Below are 20182 nucleotides of genomic sequence, written 5' to 3'. Positions count from 1 at the left end.
GCCTAAAAACCTTGCATAAAACCCTAACGCCGTCGCCGAACTGCGAGAGAGAGAGAGAGAGATCAGCTTCCTCTCTCGCGCCTCCTGGCAATCTCATTGATCTAGGGTTTCTTCGCACCTTATTAGGGGAAAAATGCGCCCGCCGAGCTCGGGTCGTGGAAGCTTTAGAGGCGGGTTCCGTGGCGGGAGGGGCGGCGGCGGCGACCGCGGTGGCCGGGGCCGTGGTGGTTTTGGTTTCCGAGATGAAGGACCGCCTTCGGAGGTCGTTGGTCAGTCTACGACATCTATTTGAGTTTTTTTTCCCAATTTGTTTCATTATGTTCGATCCAAGTGGTTCTAATTCACGATTTCTCCAGAGGTTTCATCTTTTCTACATGCTTGTGAGGGTGATGCTATTACTAAACTCACAAATGAGAAGGTACCTTTCTTCAATGCCCCTATATATCTTCAAAACAAGACGCAGATCGGAAAGGTTGATGAGATCTTCGGGCCCATTAACGAGTCGGTGAGCTTTGATTGTTTGCATCGTCATTTATTTTTTTGAGCTGTTGGAATCTGCTGCAATTAAATTGTCGGATGGTGCAGTGTTTGTGTTGATAGATTTGTTTGTTGCACTGCAGTACTTCTCAATTAAGATGATGGAAGGGATTATAGCGACTTCATATTCACTCGGAGAAAAGTTTTATATTGACCCTGCTAAGTTGTTGCCCCTTTCCCGTTTTCTTTCGCAACCAAAGTATGTTTCTAGGCCTTTTTCTACCCCTTTTTTTACTTTTAATAATTATTTTCTTCCGATAAAGTTGCTATCAGCTTTTCATCATTTCTTCTTACTTGTGGCTTAAGGTTTCATTTGCTATTTATCTATCTTGTCTCTAAAGATTCGAGTTTTGAAATGGGTGGAGGAGAGGCTTAAATGAGGAATGAAAGGCTTTTTTCTGAAGCTCTCAAAAATCAAGTTTTTGTTCAAGAGTATGGCATACAATAACATTTTGAGAAAGTTTAATGTAGCAGGGGCTAGGAAAAATTTCAACAGTATTTTGAGTCAAATTCTTATGCTTTAAATTTTTGAGTGAGTCGCATGGGAATGATTTAGTTGGAGAGAGAGTTTGTGTCTATGTTGAAGTTATTATAGATATTTATTTATTAATCTTAACCTATAGAAGAAGTTAAAATGGTAAAAAATAGATTTTGGTGATTTGATTTTATAATGGAGAACAAAATATGTCATGCAAGAATATGATAAGTGGAGAGGATTAAGGTGAAAGGATTAAGAAGGAAACTGGTTGATCCAAATTAATGACTAGAAATTATATAAAATGACTTGTAAAATTGAGTAAACACTTCATGTAGTATTTAGCAAGAATGAATGGATCAAGAACATTCTTAGAGTAGTTCCAATTTTGGTGGGACATGCCAGTATCGATGAGGATGGCCACAATAAGAGAATACTTCCGTGGATTTGAGAAATTTGTTGAGAGAAAATTATGGAGAAGGCAAAGAGGGAGATAGAAGAGAAGAAAAACCTCATTTCTCTCTCGTATCAATAATGTCAAAATAGAGGATAATGTTTGGAGCAAGGATTACATAGTTTTTTCTAAAACAGTAAAGGATATGGGAAATTTTGATTGACAGCCTTGAGGGTTGACCATACATTGAAGGTAACCTTATATTTCTATATATATATATATATATATCAATTAGTTTTTATATTGATTGTTAGTTATAAAATTTTTTCAAAGTTTACTCTTTCAAGCCACCTCGGTCTAGTGGTTGAGAGCTTTGACTTTCAAACAAAACAAAAGGTCTTGGGTTCGAAGTCTTGCATATGCAGGGTGCGTGCATTTATGTGTGTGGGAAAAAATTGTTTTCAAAGTTTGCTGTTGTTTTTTTCTTAAAACCCTTCTAATTGCTAGTTTAATCCAAATTCATTATTGTATTACATTTGGGTGCTATAGGTTTGTTAGGCTCTACAAAAGTGTCCAGTAGGTTGCTTTTTCCAATTCGGATGTATGTCATTGATAATTTAGTGTAACTCTTTCTAAAATGCTGTATTTAAATTATGAATAATAAGCAATAAATTTGTTTATTTATGAATTTTTGTAAAGTCACAAACAAAAAAACGTTATAAGTTTGCATTGGGCAGATTATATGGGGCCGGTTCGTGTTATTATATCCAGCCTTTTACCTAGTAATTGGGTTTTGCTTTTTTGATACTTCTTTTCGGTCTAGTATATTTAGATAATCTCACTTGCTTATTGTCATCATCAACCTCATTAACAGTTGGATTTATGAATTCAAGTTCATTCACTCCTATCAAAGGTAGCATGATGTTTTCTTCCCTCGTGCTTGCAAAGTCTTTCTAAATGACTAATAATCATATTATTTTTTTCCCCATCTTTTTCTCTTTTAAGTTTCTCACAGTTTTATGTATTCTCCTTATTAGATCACGTTCTGGTTATTTTTGTACATGCTTATGATCTTAAGTTTATTTTTCGGTACCTTATATTCAATAAATGCTCCTTCCATTATCATTTTAATATTATCATTTGTATTCTATTTTTATCTTTCCTAACATTCATTTTAGCAATCTATAGAAGTAGGGACTTGTATGAAGTAAATCTTGTTTTGATTTTTTTCATTACTATTTATGCTGAACAATATTACCTAACCGGGTAATAAGTAGGGACATGATGGCTAAAATCTTATTTCACAAGATTTTATTCAAATTACATTTTTGATTAACCCTTTTTATTTGATCAATTAAATGCTCGTTTTCTTGTTGGCATTATGTACTAATAAACTTTGACACTAATTGGATGTAGGACGATTTTTAGGGCTTATGTTTTTTAATGCAAATTAAATGATGAAATGTATGTAGATCACAGAATGAAGCTTATCATTCATAGATGAAAGACCACTAAATATATTGCTTTATTTAGGTGGTAAAAATATGATATTTAAACCCAAATAATAATACAATGATAGAATAAATCCAATAAGATCAACGAGAAAGTTGAGCCATGCAAAATCTACAAGCAACTGTAATTTATTCACTGCAATTAAAATTTTCAGTTGTATCAAATTTGAACAAATACAAGAATACTATAAAGCTAATAATTATGTATTTAATACAAATTAGGTGATGGAAAGAAATAATAAACTTAGCAAAAACTCAAGTTGCATCTTGATACAAAGATACAGCTTTTACTAGCATTAGGTAGTCACACTTGTATGACACTTGGAGAAACCACACATCCAATCTGCATATATAAGATTGAAAATGGAAGAAAATAATCACTCAATGTAAAATTATTTAATTACATGGCTCAGGTTATCTATTTATGGACTCCTCATCCTTAGATAAGTAGATACGGTTGGCATAAAATTAGTCTAGTTATGTTTCAATTTATTTAAAATTTATGTCCAATGAATATTGCAAGTCAAAATTAATCATGGGAGAAGAGACTCCGCACAAAGACCAATATGTAAGCTCAGTAATAACTAAATTGCAAAGATATGGAAACCAACCATTGATAGAAGCACAAACAACTCGGTCAAAAAATTGTAATAAATTGGCTGTCAATTTAGCAAATTCAAACAATAGAAAAAGACCATATGGAGACAATGAATGGGAGTAAGATGGAAATCTATCATTATTAGATCGAGTCTGGGGTATTTATTTCTTTCCTATTTGTTTGATTTTTTTATTTCTTTCATTTATTGTATCTTTTGTAATTGTGTTTAAATACCCCTCGTATTAATAATATGATGTTTTATGCTCTATTCTCAAAGCTAACATGGTATCAGAGCCAAGAATCTAACCCTAGCCGCAGGCTCTTCCACCAGTTTTCTGTAATGCTGGTTTTACCTATAAGCTTTCTCCAGTGGAGAATTTTTTTTCCCAACTGATTTCTCCCAGCCGCTCTCATGGATGGTATCCCGTGGAAAGCCGTCCGCTCCCATGAAATAGTTTTCCGTGGAAAGCTATCCCATAGGGTTAATCTGTCTCCTGTGAGAAAAGTACCCCTTTCCAGGCGCACCTTTGATATTATCCCGTGGAAAGCTTCCCATGGAAAGCTGTCTTGTAGGTAAATCTCCCTTTCCAGCTGTCGAATGTCCTTGCCACTGGCAAGATTGAACACAATCTCTCTATAGACCCCTGCTTGACTTGCCAACAGTCTTTTCCAGGCGCTGGAGATCTCTATCGCTGGCTTAAATTTTCTCCACCCTATCTGCTCTCTCTGGCTGGTGTTTTTAGTTTTTTTTTTTTTTTTTCAGTCGCCAGTGATTATTCTTTCTGGTTTTCAGGATTTTTGTATGTCTCGACAACCCAACATCACGTTTGACTCTGTTGGAATCATGGTGGATTTTTCCTCCTTCTATAGACCCCTGCTTGACTTGCCGACAGTCTTTTCCAGGCGCTGGAGATCTCTATCGCTCGCTTAAATTTTCTCCTCTCTGGCTGGTGTTTTTAGTTTTTTTTTTTTCAGTCGCCAGTGATTATTCTTTCTGGTTTTCAGGATTTTTGTATGTCTCGACAACCCAACATCACGTTTGACTCTGTTGGAATCATGGTGGATTTTTCCTCCACCGAGCCTTCTCCCAATGATGTACTTGAGTCTACCGGAGGGTCGACAATGATCTCAATTCCTCCACTGACCGGAGGACTGCAAAATCACTTGATTTTCCTAATCACCACCCATAAACTGAACGAATCTAATTTTCTCCAATGGTCCTAAGCCATGTCTTTATTCATCAAGGGACACAAGAATTTCGACTATCTGAAGGGAATGATTCATGAACCTCCTAAAACTCTCCTGACATATGAAACGGGGGAAGTGGAGAATTTCATGGTAATGTCGTAGCTGATTAACTACATGGATACTGTGAGTGGTCGTTTGTATATGTTCCTTCCTTCTGCCAGTGTCCTATGGACTGTAGTTCGAGACACTCTAGGATGTAGGGAACTCCATCCAACTTTATGAGATTTCCAAAAAAGATTCACGAGGAGAAGAGGACAGTGGCCCAGTATTACAATGATTCAGTGGCCTTATGAATGGAATGCAATCTCTATTACAAATACACTTGGGATTCTCTAATGAACCTCTCTCCAAAAAGTTATTGAAAAGGATCACATATTTCAATTCCTGGTTGGATTTAACAAAAACCTTGACAAAGTCCAGGATCGTATTCTTGGTCGGGACCCTCTTCCTTCCGCTCACGTTGCTTTCATCGAGATTCATCGGGAAGAGAGCATGATACTTGTCATGCTTGAGACTTCTACACTTTCAGCTGAATCATCCGCCTTGACTTCGAATAGTGCTCAACCATCGTTCGTGCTGGCTTGGACTGGTCACCCCACTTGTGATTACTATCACAAACCCAACCACACTCGGACAAATGTTGGAAACTTTATGGCAAACCGACATAGAAACCTTTGACCAAATCCTCTATTACCAAGGGGCTTACGGCGACATCATATTCTACCACGACTCAACTGACTCCTATCCAGAATATCTCTAAATTCTTCGAATCTCTAAAAAATTAAATGAAACAATTGATTAAGCTTTTTGGAGCCAATCAAGTCTTTGTGAGTCTTTCGACCTCCTACGTCTAACAAGGTACTCTTCCTATGACTCTCACGATGTATTCCTCCTCTAGTTCTTGGATTATGACTCAGGTGTCACGAATCACATGACTGGATGCTCACAAAATTCCTCGACTTACTACCATGCTCTGGGAAAAATAGTGTTAGAATTGCTGATGACTCCTGTTGTTCCATTACTAGTAAAAGGTCGGTTGTATTAACGACCAGTCTTACTCTGTAGTCTGTTTTACATGTTCCTTTATTGCAATATAAATTGTTATCTGTCAGCAAGTTGACGAATGATATTGATTACATTGAGAATTTCTCTTCAGATGATTGTGTTTTTTAGGATTGTCGTTCGGGGAAGATAATTGGAATTGCGAAGAGGGTTGTTGGACTCTACTATCAAGAGGAACACTAAGAGTGAGGACACGATACTCATGAATTATAGTTTATCTCGAGTCATTGAATGTCTCATTTTGTTGAATTGTCGTTTGAGTCATCGTGGTTTCCAATATATAAAAAAATTGTATTATTTGATGTTTTCTAATAAAAATTTTTATAAGTTCAATTGAGAGATATGTTATTTAGTGAAGCATCATCAAATCCATTACGCACCTCACATTTACACACCTTCCGCTCATTTCTCTCTCATTCACAGTGACATATGGATACCCTCTCACACTTCCAGTTATAATAACTGGTGGTTTTTGACTTTGATTGATGACCACACTTGGATGACATGTCTACATTTTAAATGACAAATCAGAGATTGTTGCCACATTCCAAAACTTCTACACATTCATTTTAACTCAATTCAAACTTCAATTCAGGTCTTTCAGACCGACAATGACCGTGAGTTTTCCAACGCTATTTTGGGTGAATTCTCGATAAATAAGGACATTCTCCACCATAGTTCATGTACAAACACTTCTCAACAAAATGGGATAGACGAGAGAAAAAAATGTCACCTCCTCGACGTTGCTCGCTCCTTTATGTTTCATTCCATGCCTCGAAACAATTTTGAAAGGATGTCATTCTAACTGATACCTATCTCATAAATATAGTTCATTTTAACATTCACAAGTTCTGAACCCCTTCAACTGTCCTGATATCATGCTTACTTGCAAGGGGGTTGCACGACCTTTGCTCGGAATACTGCCCCCACTCGGAGTAAACTTGATCTCAGATCTCAGATCCATAAAATGTCTTTCTAGGGTACTTCGTAACTCAAAAGGGGTATCAGTGTCTTGATCATATCACAAACAAAATTTTTGTGTGTTGATTTCACCTTCTTTAAATGTATTCTCTATTTTTCTAGCTCGGCCTCAAGGGAGGGGGAATTTGAGTACTTAGACATTGTCCCTTATCCTACTCTTATGGTTGTTCCCTCCATTGTTCCTACTATTGAGGAGTCTCTTGTTCCGTTGATTGCACCTTTTCCTCCTTTCGCTCTCTGTGTCTATATTCGACGCACCTATCGCAATGCTCATACTCTGAAGCCTGCTTCTTCCTTACAAGATCTTGACTCCATTTCGGGAAACATCCTTAGCATGATCCCTCCTCCGAATGAGGAGGTGAATTCTCCGAGTAAGACACACAATTAGACATAGCCTCTCTATTCTATGGCAAAATATGTCTCTTTTTCATAGTCAATCGCCGACCTACAGAGCAATTGTTACTGTTTTGACAGACCATCAGATCCCAACTACTATTGAGATGACTCTTGCTGATCTAGCCTAGAAAACTACAGTAATGGAGGAGATGAATGCCCTTCAGTGGAACCATACGTGGGACGTCGTTAACCTTCCTTGGGGTAAGAAAGTTGTAGGGTGCTGATGGATTTTCAGCGCCGAGTTCAACTCTGATGGATCATTTGAACGCAACAAGGCATGATTGGTTGTCAAATGATACTCATAGGCCTACACGGTTGACTATGAGGAGACGTTTGCTAATGTGGCTAAGTTAAACATTATTCGAGTCTTGTTGTCCCTTGCAGTGAATTTGGATTGGCCACTATTCTAGCTAGATGTTAAGAATGGATTTTTGAATGGAGAGCTTACAGAAAAGGTGTACTTATCTCCCTCCTGGATTTGACATTGTTGCCTCTAGAGGGCAAGTGTGCAGGCTACGAAAGTTTGTCGATGGGCTAAAGCAATGCCCAAGTGCTTGGTTCGACAAGTTCACAAAGGTGGTCACGCTTTTCTTCCGACATTCCTCAAATTGCTAGGTAGCTATCCTTTTTGTTTATGTTGACGATATTTTTCTTACAGGTAATGATCTCTCAGCATCGGAGTCCTTGAAAGACATTCTTGCTAAGTCATTTGAAATGAAAGACTCGAGATTTCTCCAGTACTTCTAAGGCATGGAAGTGGCTAGGTCATCATGGAGCATTTGCTTGTCTCAACGTAAATATGTGATTGATCTCTTTACGGAGAACAACATTTTTCTGTGCAAAATTGTTGTTCTTATAGATCCCAATTAAAAATTAGTTGACATTTCGAATGTTGTGTCTGTCAACAAGACTCACTATTAACGTCTTGTGGGAAAACTCATCTATCTTTCCCATACTTGCCCCAACATATGACATTTAATTGGTATAGTAAGTCAATTCATGCATGACCACTATGAGCACCACCTCCAAGTCGTCCAGCTGTTTCTCCATTATTTAAAAGGGTTCACTGGCTCAGGTTTGTTTTTTCTCTCATCACACCTCTCGGTTTATTGCTGTTTATAGAGATGTTGATTGAGTCGGATCGGTTCATGATCGACATTCCACCTTAGGGTATTGCTCATTTGTATGAGACATCTTATCATGTGGAAAAGCTAAAAACAATTTGTGGTTGTCCGTAGCAGTGTTGAAACTGAATTCCGGTCCATGTCATTTGGAATCTGTAAAGCTCTCTGGTTACGTATCATGCTCCGCGAACTTCGTATGCCCACCTCTGTCCCGCTACAGCTATTATGTGATAATAAGACAACCATCAACCACCTCTGTCCCACTACAGCTATTATGTGATAATAAGACAACCATCAACATTGCTCATAATCTAGTCCAACATGATCGTACCAAACATGTGAAGGTTGACAGACATTTCATTAAGAAAAAAAATGGAGTTTGGGGAAAATTGTGTTCCTTTTGTGCCCTTCTGTGGTCAACTAGCGGACATTCTCATCGAGAATCTTCCTCGTCCTTTGTTCGATGACTTTAAATCCAAGTTGAACATGAATGATATCTATGCTTCAACTTGAAGGGGGGTATTAGATTGAGGTCGGGGTAATCCATAGCCATTATTACTTGAAGGGGGTATTAGATTGAGGCCGAGGCAATCTCTAGCCATTATTACTTATTATCAGCTTTCCTATTTATTTTATTCTAATTTATTTCTTTCCTATTTGTTTTATTCTATTTTTATTTTTATTTTCTTTATTGTATCTATTGTGATTGATTTTAAATATCCCTCCTATCAATAATACGATGCATTCTGCTCTATTCTCAAATCTAACAATCATAGTTCAAAAAAAAAAAAGTAGGATAGTTTTGTATTGATTTGCCTGACTGGGAAAGTCGACTCTGATGAATAATTTATATGCTGTTTATTGAAGTAGGGTATGAATCATTACAATTAAGTGTGTCATACTAGTGCGCAAAATAATGTTAAAATTTGCCTTCTAAGTGGACAAAATTTCATCATTTATGATGACTTCAGGAACAAGATATAGAACTGTGTAGTAGAGCGTCGCAGGCAAATTCATGAACAGATGAAAAAAGTGAAGGATTGTAATATATATGATTATTTGTTTAGAATGATTGTAATACTTTTTAATATCAAAAGTTTGGTATAAAGTATTTGTTGAAACATTTCTTTTTTTGCAATTTTTAAATTGATCTTGCAATTAATCTCTACATTCATGAAATGATGGGTATTGTTATTTATGTATGCTTCATATCTGCTTATGATGAAATTGTAGCAACACTTATCCAAAGTAATTACCTTTCCTAAACATATTTTAACAGAACTTATTTCTATTCAAATCACCTCCAATAATCATCCCCAATTACCATGTAATTAGCATGATATGTAGTAAGATTTCATGCAAAGAAACTGGAATAGGAGGTGAAACAAGCTGTTGCATTTAAGTGTTTGATATTTAAATACATAGGAATTGGGTGGTATATATGTAAAAGCCCCTAGATTATTTCATATTGCCACTCTTTCAATAGTGTGTTATTTCATGAAGGAAGCTGGTGTAGGGCTAATGTAAACATAGCCAGGCAACTTATTCTGTTTCTGCAAATGCAGGGGCGCAAAGCCTTCTGGTGGAAGGGGCGGAGGGCGTGGCGGCGGAGGGCGCGGAGGCGGGAGAGGTGGTGGGCGCTTTGGTAGCCGTGGGAGGGGAGGTTTTCGCGGTGGAGGTCGAGGCGGACCTCCGAGAGGTGGCCGTGGCGGCGGTTTTAGAGGCCGGGGAAGATCGTAGATCGCAAAACTCATTCTTGGGGTGTCGAAAATCTGCCGCAGATAGACTCAGGAGATTCCATTTGTTGTTTATTATGTTTGTCTACGTTTTTAGACGATTTTGAAAATTTCACCTGAATTTCTTAAGGCTTTGTAAAACTCTTTTTATGCATCCCAATATGAAACTTCTGTATTGTTTTCTTATGTAGGAGCAAATCAAACAAGTCAGTTCAAAGTTATTATATCTGATTTTGAGGTGATTCATTGTATGTTTCCCAATATGAAACTTCTGTAGTGTTTTCTTGTGTAGGAGCAAATCAAACAAGTCAGTTCAGAGTTATTATATCTGATTTTGAGGTGATTCATTGTATTTATTTATTTTTGAATCTAATCTTCATGTAGATATATAAATGGATTTACATAAAATTTAATTCATAAAGTTTTATTTAGCTTCAATTTTCTATTTACATAGATACCACACAATTCTTATGTATTTATACACCGAATGCCTACTTTTATATTTACATATATAACATTAATTTTTAGTACCACATAAAAAATAACATTATTATTAACTTTAAATACATTTTTTACCATGCATAAGATCATGTTATAAATATAAATATTAAATTTCAGGCATTATGTATTTAACTACTTATAAATTTCTTACCTCAAATTTATTTAAATAATTAAAAAAAATATAACCAACCCAATTCCTATGTATTTTCATATCTAACACCTAGATTTTACTTTATATTTTTACATTTATATCACCCATAACTTTCATATCACAAAAATAACACCTTTTAACTTCAAAACATGAAATATACATTATTCATGCATAAAGTGGCACATATATAAAAATTAAAGTTTATACATGTTGATATCCACAGAAGAGCAAACCAGAACCAAAGTGATTCTATTTAATTCAGAAGAAAATAGTAAAATAATAGGGAAATTTCCATGCATGCCACACAATTTTTATGTATTTATATATCCATCACCTAAAGTTCAATATTTACATTTACAGCACTTACATGTCATAAAACCCTGCATAAAAAAGTGCTCTCTTTTAACAAGTTACATAATATTATAGATGCCAAGGCTATGCATGTAAATATGAAAATTTGAGTGTTGGATATGTAAATATATAAGAATTGTGAGGTATGTAAGTAAATGCCCAGAAATAATATTTCTTGCAATAAACAGCTATAATAATATTGATCAGAAAGCTTTATAATAAAAAGAGAACCAACTAAGAGAATCAATATATCCTTAAAATAGTAATATAATGATGCAAAACTACATGAAAAGTAAATACTTAAAAAGATTTTTCAAGTCACCCAAAATTTTAGTTTCAAGCTCCGATGGAGAGACAACATAACAATGCAGCAGAAGCAGAGCAGCAACGAGGTGGAGGATCAACGCTTCTTCGACACGCCGACAGTCTTTCCTCTCCTCCCAGTAGTCTTCGTGTGCTGCCCACGAACACGGAGCCCCCAATAATGACGCAGGCCTCGATGATTTCTGCATCATAACAGTTTATGGAGATGAGCTTTCAAACTACCTAAATTCATATGCCTTCAACAATGAAGGCTGGGGCTGGTATCCTACATGACAACAAACAAATCTAGAAAAAAAAAACAAATAATAAAAAAAAAGGAAAATTTACATACATACCAAACAATTCTTATGTATTTACACATCTAACATCCAAAGTTAAATATTTACACTTATAACATCTTGACGTCCATAAAACTGTATTTTTGATGTGATGCTAAAGATTTGAGTGGTATGAATGTTAAAATGAAAGTTTTAAGTGTTAGACATGTAAATACATAAGAATTGTGTGGTATGTATATAAATGCCCCAAAAAACTGTAGTTCTTTCCCAAAGATCTCTGTAGCCATGGCTGTGAGTTGATCATTCGATCCTTCAGCCAAATCATTAGTGTCTTAACGATATCTATGTTGACTAGATACACCAACAGTCAAATTTATTTCAAACTCAAAATAGATTAAGCCTACAGATGATCAATTGAGTTGGATATTTTTTGTGCCAAATTAATTTTTTAAGGGAAATTTACATACATACTTATGCATTTTACATATTTAACACCCAAAGTTCTATATTTACACGCATAACACATTGCTTTCATAAACCCATGCATGATGCATGTGCATTTCACTTTTAAAAAGGTAGTCAATAGTAAAACTTTTGATGTGACATTAAAGATTGGAGTGGTATGCATGTAAATATGAATGTTTAGGTCTTAGTTACGTAAATACATAAGACTTGTGTGGTATATATATATAATGCCCCTTTTTTTAACTATTTGATGTGGGACTAACAACAAGCTCGCATACCTTAACAATCCCAATCCTTATTTCCCATTAGAGCTCTCTATATTCATCATCGCTCCCACTAAAACAAAAAAATTTTAATATGAAGTATCTTGTTTTAAAAGCAACACAACATGAGAGTTGATCAGCACTCTTGTGCATTTGCTCAATCATGATAGAAGAGGCTAACACATAATTATTAATGATCAAATTTATTTTAACAACGAAGTTTAAATCTACGAGTGAGGGCCAATCAATTAGTGTTTCTACATTGATATATTTCCAGAATAAGGCATTATGATTTAGATAGTTAATACTTCTAACTTTGTTGAAATAGGGAAGAGAGCCAACGGGAGCATGCGAACAAGGAGAAATAACATAAATCTCTAAGGTTCCCCAGGTGTAAGTAATGAAAGATCCCAAGCAAATGTAACCAAATCTCTACCCAAGCATTCTCTTTTTAAATCCAATGCTAGATATTATATATAGAAATCCGTGATAAAAGAACTTTATCGCTCGATTTCAAATTTATAGAGAAGGTGCCTTTTGTTGGAGATTGCAGGATTGACACAATTTTATAGTGTAAAAAGATTGGTGACACATCAAATTCTTGCCATTCCTCTTGTACAAAATACGTTATTTCTTTTCATATGCCTTCTTCCTTCAGCTACAAAGACATCCCTTACATGTTTTTTTTTTTTTGGGCGCAATTCTACAATTAGCTTAATATATGTGATGATAAATTAGAAGGAATGCACTTTTTGAGCATCAAAATTGGCGGAAAACTAAATCCAATCTATTAATTTGGCCAAGCTAGGTTCTTTTATTGTAAAACTCAATTCCAAAGAAAATTCTTGTTTTTTCTTATGAAAGAGATAAATATCCAACTTAAAGATTCATTGTTTGGGTTAAAAGTGGGATGAGAATAAAATTTAAAAAGTCAAAATTAAGAACAAAGACATTTTGCATTGGTAAGATGAGTCGCTAAACATTGCAAAAAAAATCAACATATTAATTTAGTTTATTTTCATAATGATATAAACCATAATTTTAATCTTAAATATTTATATAATATGGAAGTTTGAAATATGATTATGACAAGTATTCACTTAAAATTTAAATATACCATGAGCAAATTCCACTTCGGCCTCATCCTTACATTCATCATTAAAAAAAATCATCATATATAATAATTTTATCATCATGTAATTTTAACTCGTTAGCATATTTCAAATCTTCTTCAATCATAACATTTTTTTTATTTCCTATATTATTAGATCCAATATAATATAGTATAAAAAATAAAATTACAATCAATTAATTATAGTTATATTATATTTTGACTTTTTCAAGGCATTGTATTAGATACATTAGATATAAATATAATATAATCTATTATAATTTTTTTTTCATATCCTATTTAAACCCCTGCCTCAAATACGTCAGGACAAAAATGATGTTAAGCATCATTGGTGAAAATCAGGCTTAAACATTGAAGCATTTTTTATGTGCCAAAGTTCGAGATGAATGCCTTGAATGCCTTTCTAAACAAGACATGAAGGTATTGATAATGTTAGCATCTAAAAATAACCCAAAGTTCAAGTTGCCCTTACATGGATTGCAATTTCCATTCTGAAAGCGGTCAGTCCTAAATTCGAGAATTTGAATTGCATGGGCTTTCTAAAAACAATCTCCGTGAAGCATTGGTGTAGATTAAAGTTGGACATCTTAAATCCTGCCATGAATGTCTTTTGATCCAGCCCCATGAGTTTATCCATACGACATACAAAAATCTTAAGATTTTCCATTTTTCTAGTAGTTCTGCTGTTTTAAGACTACCATCTCATTGCGTTTCTGATGAGCTATCTGATTCTCAGATTCTGGAGCTTGAAGGTAATGTCAAAGTTGTCAAGTAGGATTCAAGATCCAATTATTGTGGAAAAATAAATTCTATCAATAATCAGAAAGTCTTGCCTCATAGAAATACAAATTCGAATTTGGAAACAGTTGACTTTGACAACAATGTACATTGGCACTTTCTGTGAAAGGCTCGAATGTTTCAGAAGGGGTAAATATTGATGAGAAGCTAGTGATTTCTAAAGAGAAAACTATTGCTTATTATAGAGAAACTGACAACTCAAACACTTCTCCATCGAATCGATCATCTCCAAGTGTAACCAAAAAGGCATTCCAAAGATGCATTCTACTAATTTGGCATGGGATTTTAATATAGAAGCAAAGAAAATCAGTGTTGTGAGAAATCTACTCGGATTGAAATCAAAGGAGACAGATTTAGGCCCACTCATATGGGATTTCTCTAGCTATCTTGAATTTTCTTCTAAGGAATTAATCACCATAATGACTTGCGTCCGCACTTTTCGTTTTGCTAGAACCGGAAACCATGAATTGATAAGGTATCATTATGATGTCGTTTGATGGCCATTCTGTTATTAATGAGGGAAAAATCATCCAAGTTCCTTCCAAACAAGTGAAACCCTTTCATTCTAATTTCTCCATCATCCCATCCTTATGACTTCAAACACAAACTTGTCAAATTTTATGCTACGAAAAAAATATTCATTCCCAAGCTTTCGAAAGGCTTATCAAGAAAAAATAAAACTGTTTACATCAGTCAAAATAAGTATATTCAAAACATATGAACAGTTCTGATATTTCTTTTCCTCTTCTGTTCTCACTTGGAAGGCTGAATTTGTGATAATTTAGGGCTGAAGAATTCAGGATTTCTCTCCCAGTTTAGGCTTTGTTTTATTTTCCCTCAGTTAAGCTAAGATTTTTTCCTGTTATGAACATAGGAACATGGAGTGTTCTAGCTTTAGGCTCGGTGGTTAAATGTAGAATTGTTAAAAACTATGGAGAAACTGCGATTTCATATTATCTGCCTTCGAGAAATTAAGTTGACGAATCCTTATTTGGGCCTTCCTAGATGTATTTATAAATTGTAAACAAAGAATGAGCTTATCTTAAATGCTGAATGCATGGCCGGAAGCATTTTTAATATGGTTGGAATCCTAACTCAGTCGAATCTCTTTCTTCTACTATCATTAGATTCTTGATTACTCTTTCTTTCAAAAAAATTCACACACGAATCAGGACTTTGATTGGACCTCTGTTTATGCCCTTTCTAATGAGAGGATGACAGAGATGCAATTCTGATGGATTACAAGGTATTGGTTCTAAATAGTTCTCAAAATGAATACTCTGATGAGATTTCAATGATACCATTGCTTCGAAATATCTTTTAAAAATTGCAGATAACCTTAAATTTTTTTCATTGAATTTATCAAATTCCTTTATTTGATTGAACTTTTCTCTATTGGAATGCAGATTAACCAAGTCTCAACAACAAAGTCTTAAATTTTTGCTGAATTCAATAAATTTTTCTCTACCAACTGTGAAGTTTGCATCCCAATGGTGGCCAAGAGCTTTAAATAGACCTTTTTACCGATTAAAGCCCAATCATTTTATAATCTGACCTCATTCCTCTTATTAAATCAAGTTAATTATGGTACAGGAATTACAGGTTTTATACATATGGCTTGAAAAACATAATTTCTCCTTGTTGTAAAGGGTTTATTATTCAAAATAATGGTAATAAACTTGATTTGAAGTTGAAACCAAAATTTTTAGAGGTATTAAAGGTATACACCCTTTTTTTTCTTAACACCTCTTGATGATATTACTTTTTGTCACATCTCAATTGACCTCCTCTCTAGGATCAAGAAATGTTGTAGCAAATTTTGACAAATTAATCAGACTAAATTCAAACCAACACTCGTTCTAGCGCGCCCAAATCGAGATCAAACGGGGGAATGATTGGTCTTACTCAACCGTCGCAAACATACATATTTTCACAATCATAAAACTTATCAAAACAAACATGAAAGAAAGCAGAAAAAAATCTCAAACATATACAAAACTATTAACTACTTAAATATAAATCTTATGTACCCAAAAAGTTTTTAAAATCGTCCAAAATTTGAAAGTTGTACAAAGTCAAACCACTTGATTAACTATCCAACTACCCTTACCCCTCCCTAAAAGATAACATAGTATAAGATAAGTTAAAGGCAAAGTGAAATAATCAAGGTTTAAATTAGATTCAATACAACAATAATAATAATAAGCCTAACCGGATAATCAAATGGTTGATGTTTAATTTATATCAAATGGGGTTGGGGTGTCATCTTTTCATTTAATTATAATAAATTAAAATCATTATTATACAACATGCCACAGTCTTTTTAGGTCTACATCTACCTTTCTTAACATAAGTTGAATCTAAAATCTCTACTCTGCTAACCGAATAATCAAATGGTTGACATTTGATGTGACTAGATCATCTAAAACAGTTCTCTCTACCCTTGTTTGCCCCAGAAGCTTCATCAACTCTTTCACGGATACAATCGTTTTGCATTTTGTCTCTAAGTATCAAACCACTCATCCACCTAAGCATTCTCATCTCAGGAACACTTAACTTAGTTTTATGTTTCACTTTTATAGGCCAACACTCTACATCGTAAAACATTGCAAATCTCACCACCATCTTATAAAATTTTCCTTTAAATCTAAGCGGTACTTTTCTCATCTCAGGAACACTCAACTTCAACCATCCAAGATGAATTCTACTAATAACATCCCCCTCTATATCACCATTACTTTGAACAATGACCCAAGATATCTAAAGCGTTCACTCATTTTAATGATTTAATCACTCATTTTAATGATTTGATCACCTGTTGTTAAAACACTGTTAATAGATCTACTACTATCATTTCAAGTATTTAGTTTAGATCTACTCAAACGAAGGCCTTTTGACTCTAAAGTAGATATTCATAATTCAAGTTTTTTTTCTGAACTCTTTGTCTAGTCTTATCCACAACAAGAATACATCAACAAAAATCATACACCAAGGTACATCCTCCTGTAAATATCCAGTAAGAGAATCCATAAATAAAGCGAAAGGATGCGAGCTTAAAGTCAATCCATGATGTTATCCAACTGAAATAGGAAAAAACTTGGTCAATAATCCTCCTTCTATTCGAACAAGTAACAGTTCTAGTATACATATCTTTAATAACTTGAATATAAGTTATATCAACTTATTTCTTTTGTAGAACTCTCCAAAGAACTTCTTTCATAACCTTATCATAGGCTTTTTCTAAATCAATAAAAAACATATGTATATGATTCTTACTCGCTCCGTACTTCTCCATCAAATCTCTCAATAAATATATAACTTCCATAAGTATAAATCCAAACTAATAATGAGAAATCTTTGTATCACATCTTAACCTATATTCAGTTACTCTCTCCCATAATTTTAATATATGACACATTAACTTGTATCGTGTATAATTTGCACACCCTTGTGTATCCCCTTTATTCTTAAAAATGGGGACCAAAATACTCTTCATCCACTCAAACACCTTTTTAGTTTTTAAAATAATATATAAAAGTTTGGTAAATCAAAAAACTCTCAAATCTCCTAAATATTTCCAGAGTTCTATCGGGATAACATTTAGCTGTAATGATTTTCCACCTTTTTTTCCTTCAAAACTTTATCAAAGTTATTTTCATTAATGCGACAATAAAAATAAATTAATGATATAGAGATCACTAAAGTTGGTCGTATTTTCAAAAAATTCATTGAAAAGTTTATCAAAATATCTAACTCACCTATGTTGAAAATTTTACTCTAAGAAAAATACTTTTTTATTTCATATTTGATACACTTGAATTAAATCTTTATTTTTTTTCCATTTGTTTGGTTAGTTTATACATATATCTTTCACCCCATTTAGTATCTAATTTGTTATAAATATCAATAAAAATAAAATTATTAGCATTACAAATTGTTCACTTACTCCTAACGGGCCACCATATATTTTCTCAGTTCTCTGAGCTGTTACATTTAAACTAAATTTTTATAATAAAACTCTTATATTTTAACTTTACTTGCAAGTTATTATTCTACCATATACTATTTTTATTTATAAAAATTTTTCCTTTTGATTCTCCAAGTCCAACATTTCCTACTTTTGATAAATTTAAATTGAAAATGCCAAAAAATTCCTATGAATATTCCTAACCAAATAAGTATATTGCAGTTTCAATATAATTTGTATAAGCAATTGCAGTTCGCATGCTCATAAAAATTTATCCAGATACCACGAGGTCAAAGTGGGTAAATAAATAATTCCTTAGGTCACCTTAACAAACCTAAACAACAACAATTACAAGCTTTTATCCTGCCAAGTGGGATTGGCTACACGAATCCTTTTTCTCCATTGTGTCCTATTGAGTGTCATATTTTCATTTAATGCTAATAGATAAAATAATAAAAGTCCACATACGTGGAAGAATACATGCAAATAGAACATAATTTATGACAAATCATTATGTAAACGTTTTAAAAACCGATAGTGAATGCAAATCATTTTCTCTAAATGAAAGTAAACTAGTTGGTACGACACTAAGAACATAGAATAATGAAATTAAAGATAGCGAATATGAAACACTCCCTAGCATATCTAAACATGTTCGGAGTAAGGTTTGCTAAGGAATTAACAAAATCATTAAAAAATGATGCACCTGATCTTCTTCAATCTTTCGAGATCATCTCTCAGTTTCATGTCCAATGCATTTGAAACCACTTGTGAGTACCGACCATCCTTGTAATCCTTCTTTCTATTTAAAAACCAATCTGGGATTTTGAATTGGCGTGGATTTGCAACTACAGTCATGAGATTCTCAAGTTCAGCAGCAGACAGTTCACCAGCTCTGCAACACACAAAAATAACAACTTCCGACTCTAAAAACCACTTTGAATGAATAAATATTACAATAAAACAAGGTTCTTCTAAAAAAAAGAAACTGGTAAGGTGGAGCAAATGATAAAAATAGAGTTCATATGTATTCGAGCCAGTTTTGGATTTGCAATAAAAAAGAAATGTAAAACTATGATACCTAATTACATTTTTATTTATCGATCAATCAACTAGAGCAGCAATATGTCACTCTTATAAATTCATCAAATTTACGCTAAATATAAATACAAGCGAATCACAGAAGATCGACAAACTCTTGTGAATAATAAATATAGGGGAATTTATAAACACAACACATAATTCTTATGTATCTACTTATTCACTGATATAACAAGTAAATCCGAGCAGAATAGGCATCAGCAAGAAGTCCAAAACCAAAAAAACCCTTCGCCCTATAACTGATAATGGGATAGGGAAACGAAAAAACATTTGGAACATAAATTACAAGAAAGGCGACAGAAGCATCTAAATCTCCAAATTAAAGTTTAAAACAATACAAGAAAATACCTCAAGTCAAGCTGTAGTGCCTAATCGGAACAGTCATTACCCCAACAATGCAAGAAATCATACCTCTTGTTCATGTCGACATCGGCCTTCTTGCAGACGATGTTGGCAAAACGGCGACCGATACCCTTGATGGAGGTGAGAGCAAACATGATCTTCTTCTTCCCATCCACGTTCGTGTTCAGCACACGAAGGATGTGCTGGAAATCCTCGTTCGCGATTAGAGACTGCACAAACCGATCGAACCAAAAAAAAAAAAAAAAACATAAGAGAAGCGATTTCAAAATTTTTATTGAAGAGAATAGAGCTCCGACGAAATCCAACCATTTTTTCTCTGCTTCAAAAATTTTCCAAATGCTAGGGTTTCCACTCCCCTCCGCCGTCAGCTCCACGAAGATAGTAACAAAAAAATGAGAATAGAAGCCCTAGGCCATCAAAGTGCCC

General features: G+C 34.2%; 2 protein-coding genes across 2 annotated transcripts; one reads left to right on the top strand and one right to left on the bottom strand.

The window, feature by feature from the left end:
- LOC110032378 (putative H/ACA ribonucleoprotein complex subunit 1-like protein 1) lies at positions 1-10271 on the top strand. Its single transcript, XM_020735995.1, has 4 exons — positions 1-269; positions 357-505; positions 621-736; positions 9892-10271. Exons 1-4 carry the CDS (start codon positions 134-136, stop codon positions 10064-10066), a joined length of 576 nt encoding a protein of 191 aa, XP_020591654.1. The 5' UTR covers positions 1-133; the 3' UTR covers positions 10067-10271.
- Positions 10272-11259: 988 nt separating this feature from the next.
- On the bottom strand, positions 11260-20182 carry LOC110032380 (40S ribosomal protein S18). Its single transcript, XM_020735997.1, has 4 exons — positions 20063-20182; positions 19805-19965; positions 18999-19187; positions 11260-11571 (listed from the first exon to the last, which is right to left on the bottom strand). Exons 1-4 carry the CDS (start codon positions 20063-20065, stop codon positions 11466-11468), a joined length of 459 nt encoding a protein of 152 aa, XP_020591656.1. The 5' UTR covers positions 20066-20182; the 3' UTR covers positions 11260-11465.

This window comes from Phalaenopsis equestris, unplaced genomic scaffold (assembly GCF_001263595.1).
Source record: "Phalaenopsis equestris unplaced genomic scaffold, ASM126359v1 Scaffold000933, whole genome shotgun sequence".
NCBI classification, from domain to species: domain Eukaryota; kingdom Viridiplantae; phylum Streptophyta; class Magnoliopsida; order Asparagales; family Orchidaceae; genus Phalaenopsis; species Phalaenopsis equestris.
Note: the sequence above shows the minus strand (reverse complement) of the source record. Positions and strands in the feature narration are given on the sequence as shown.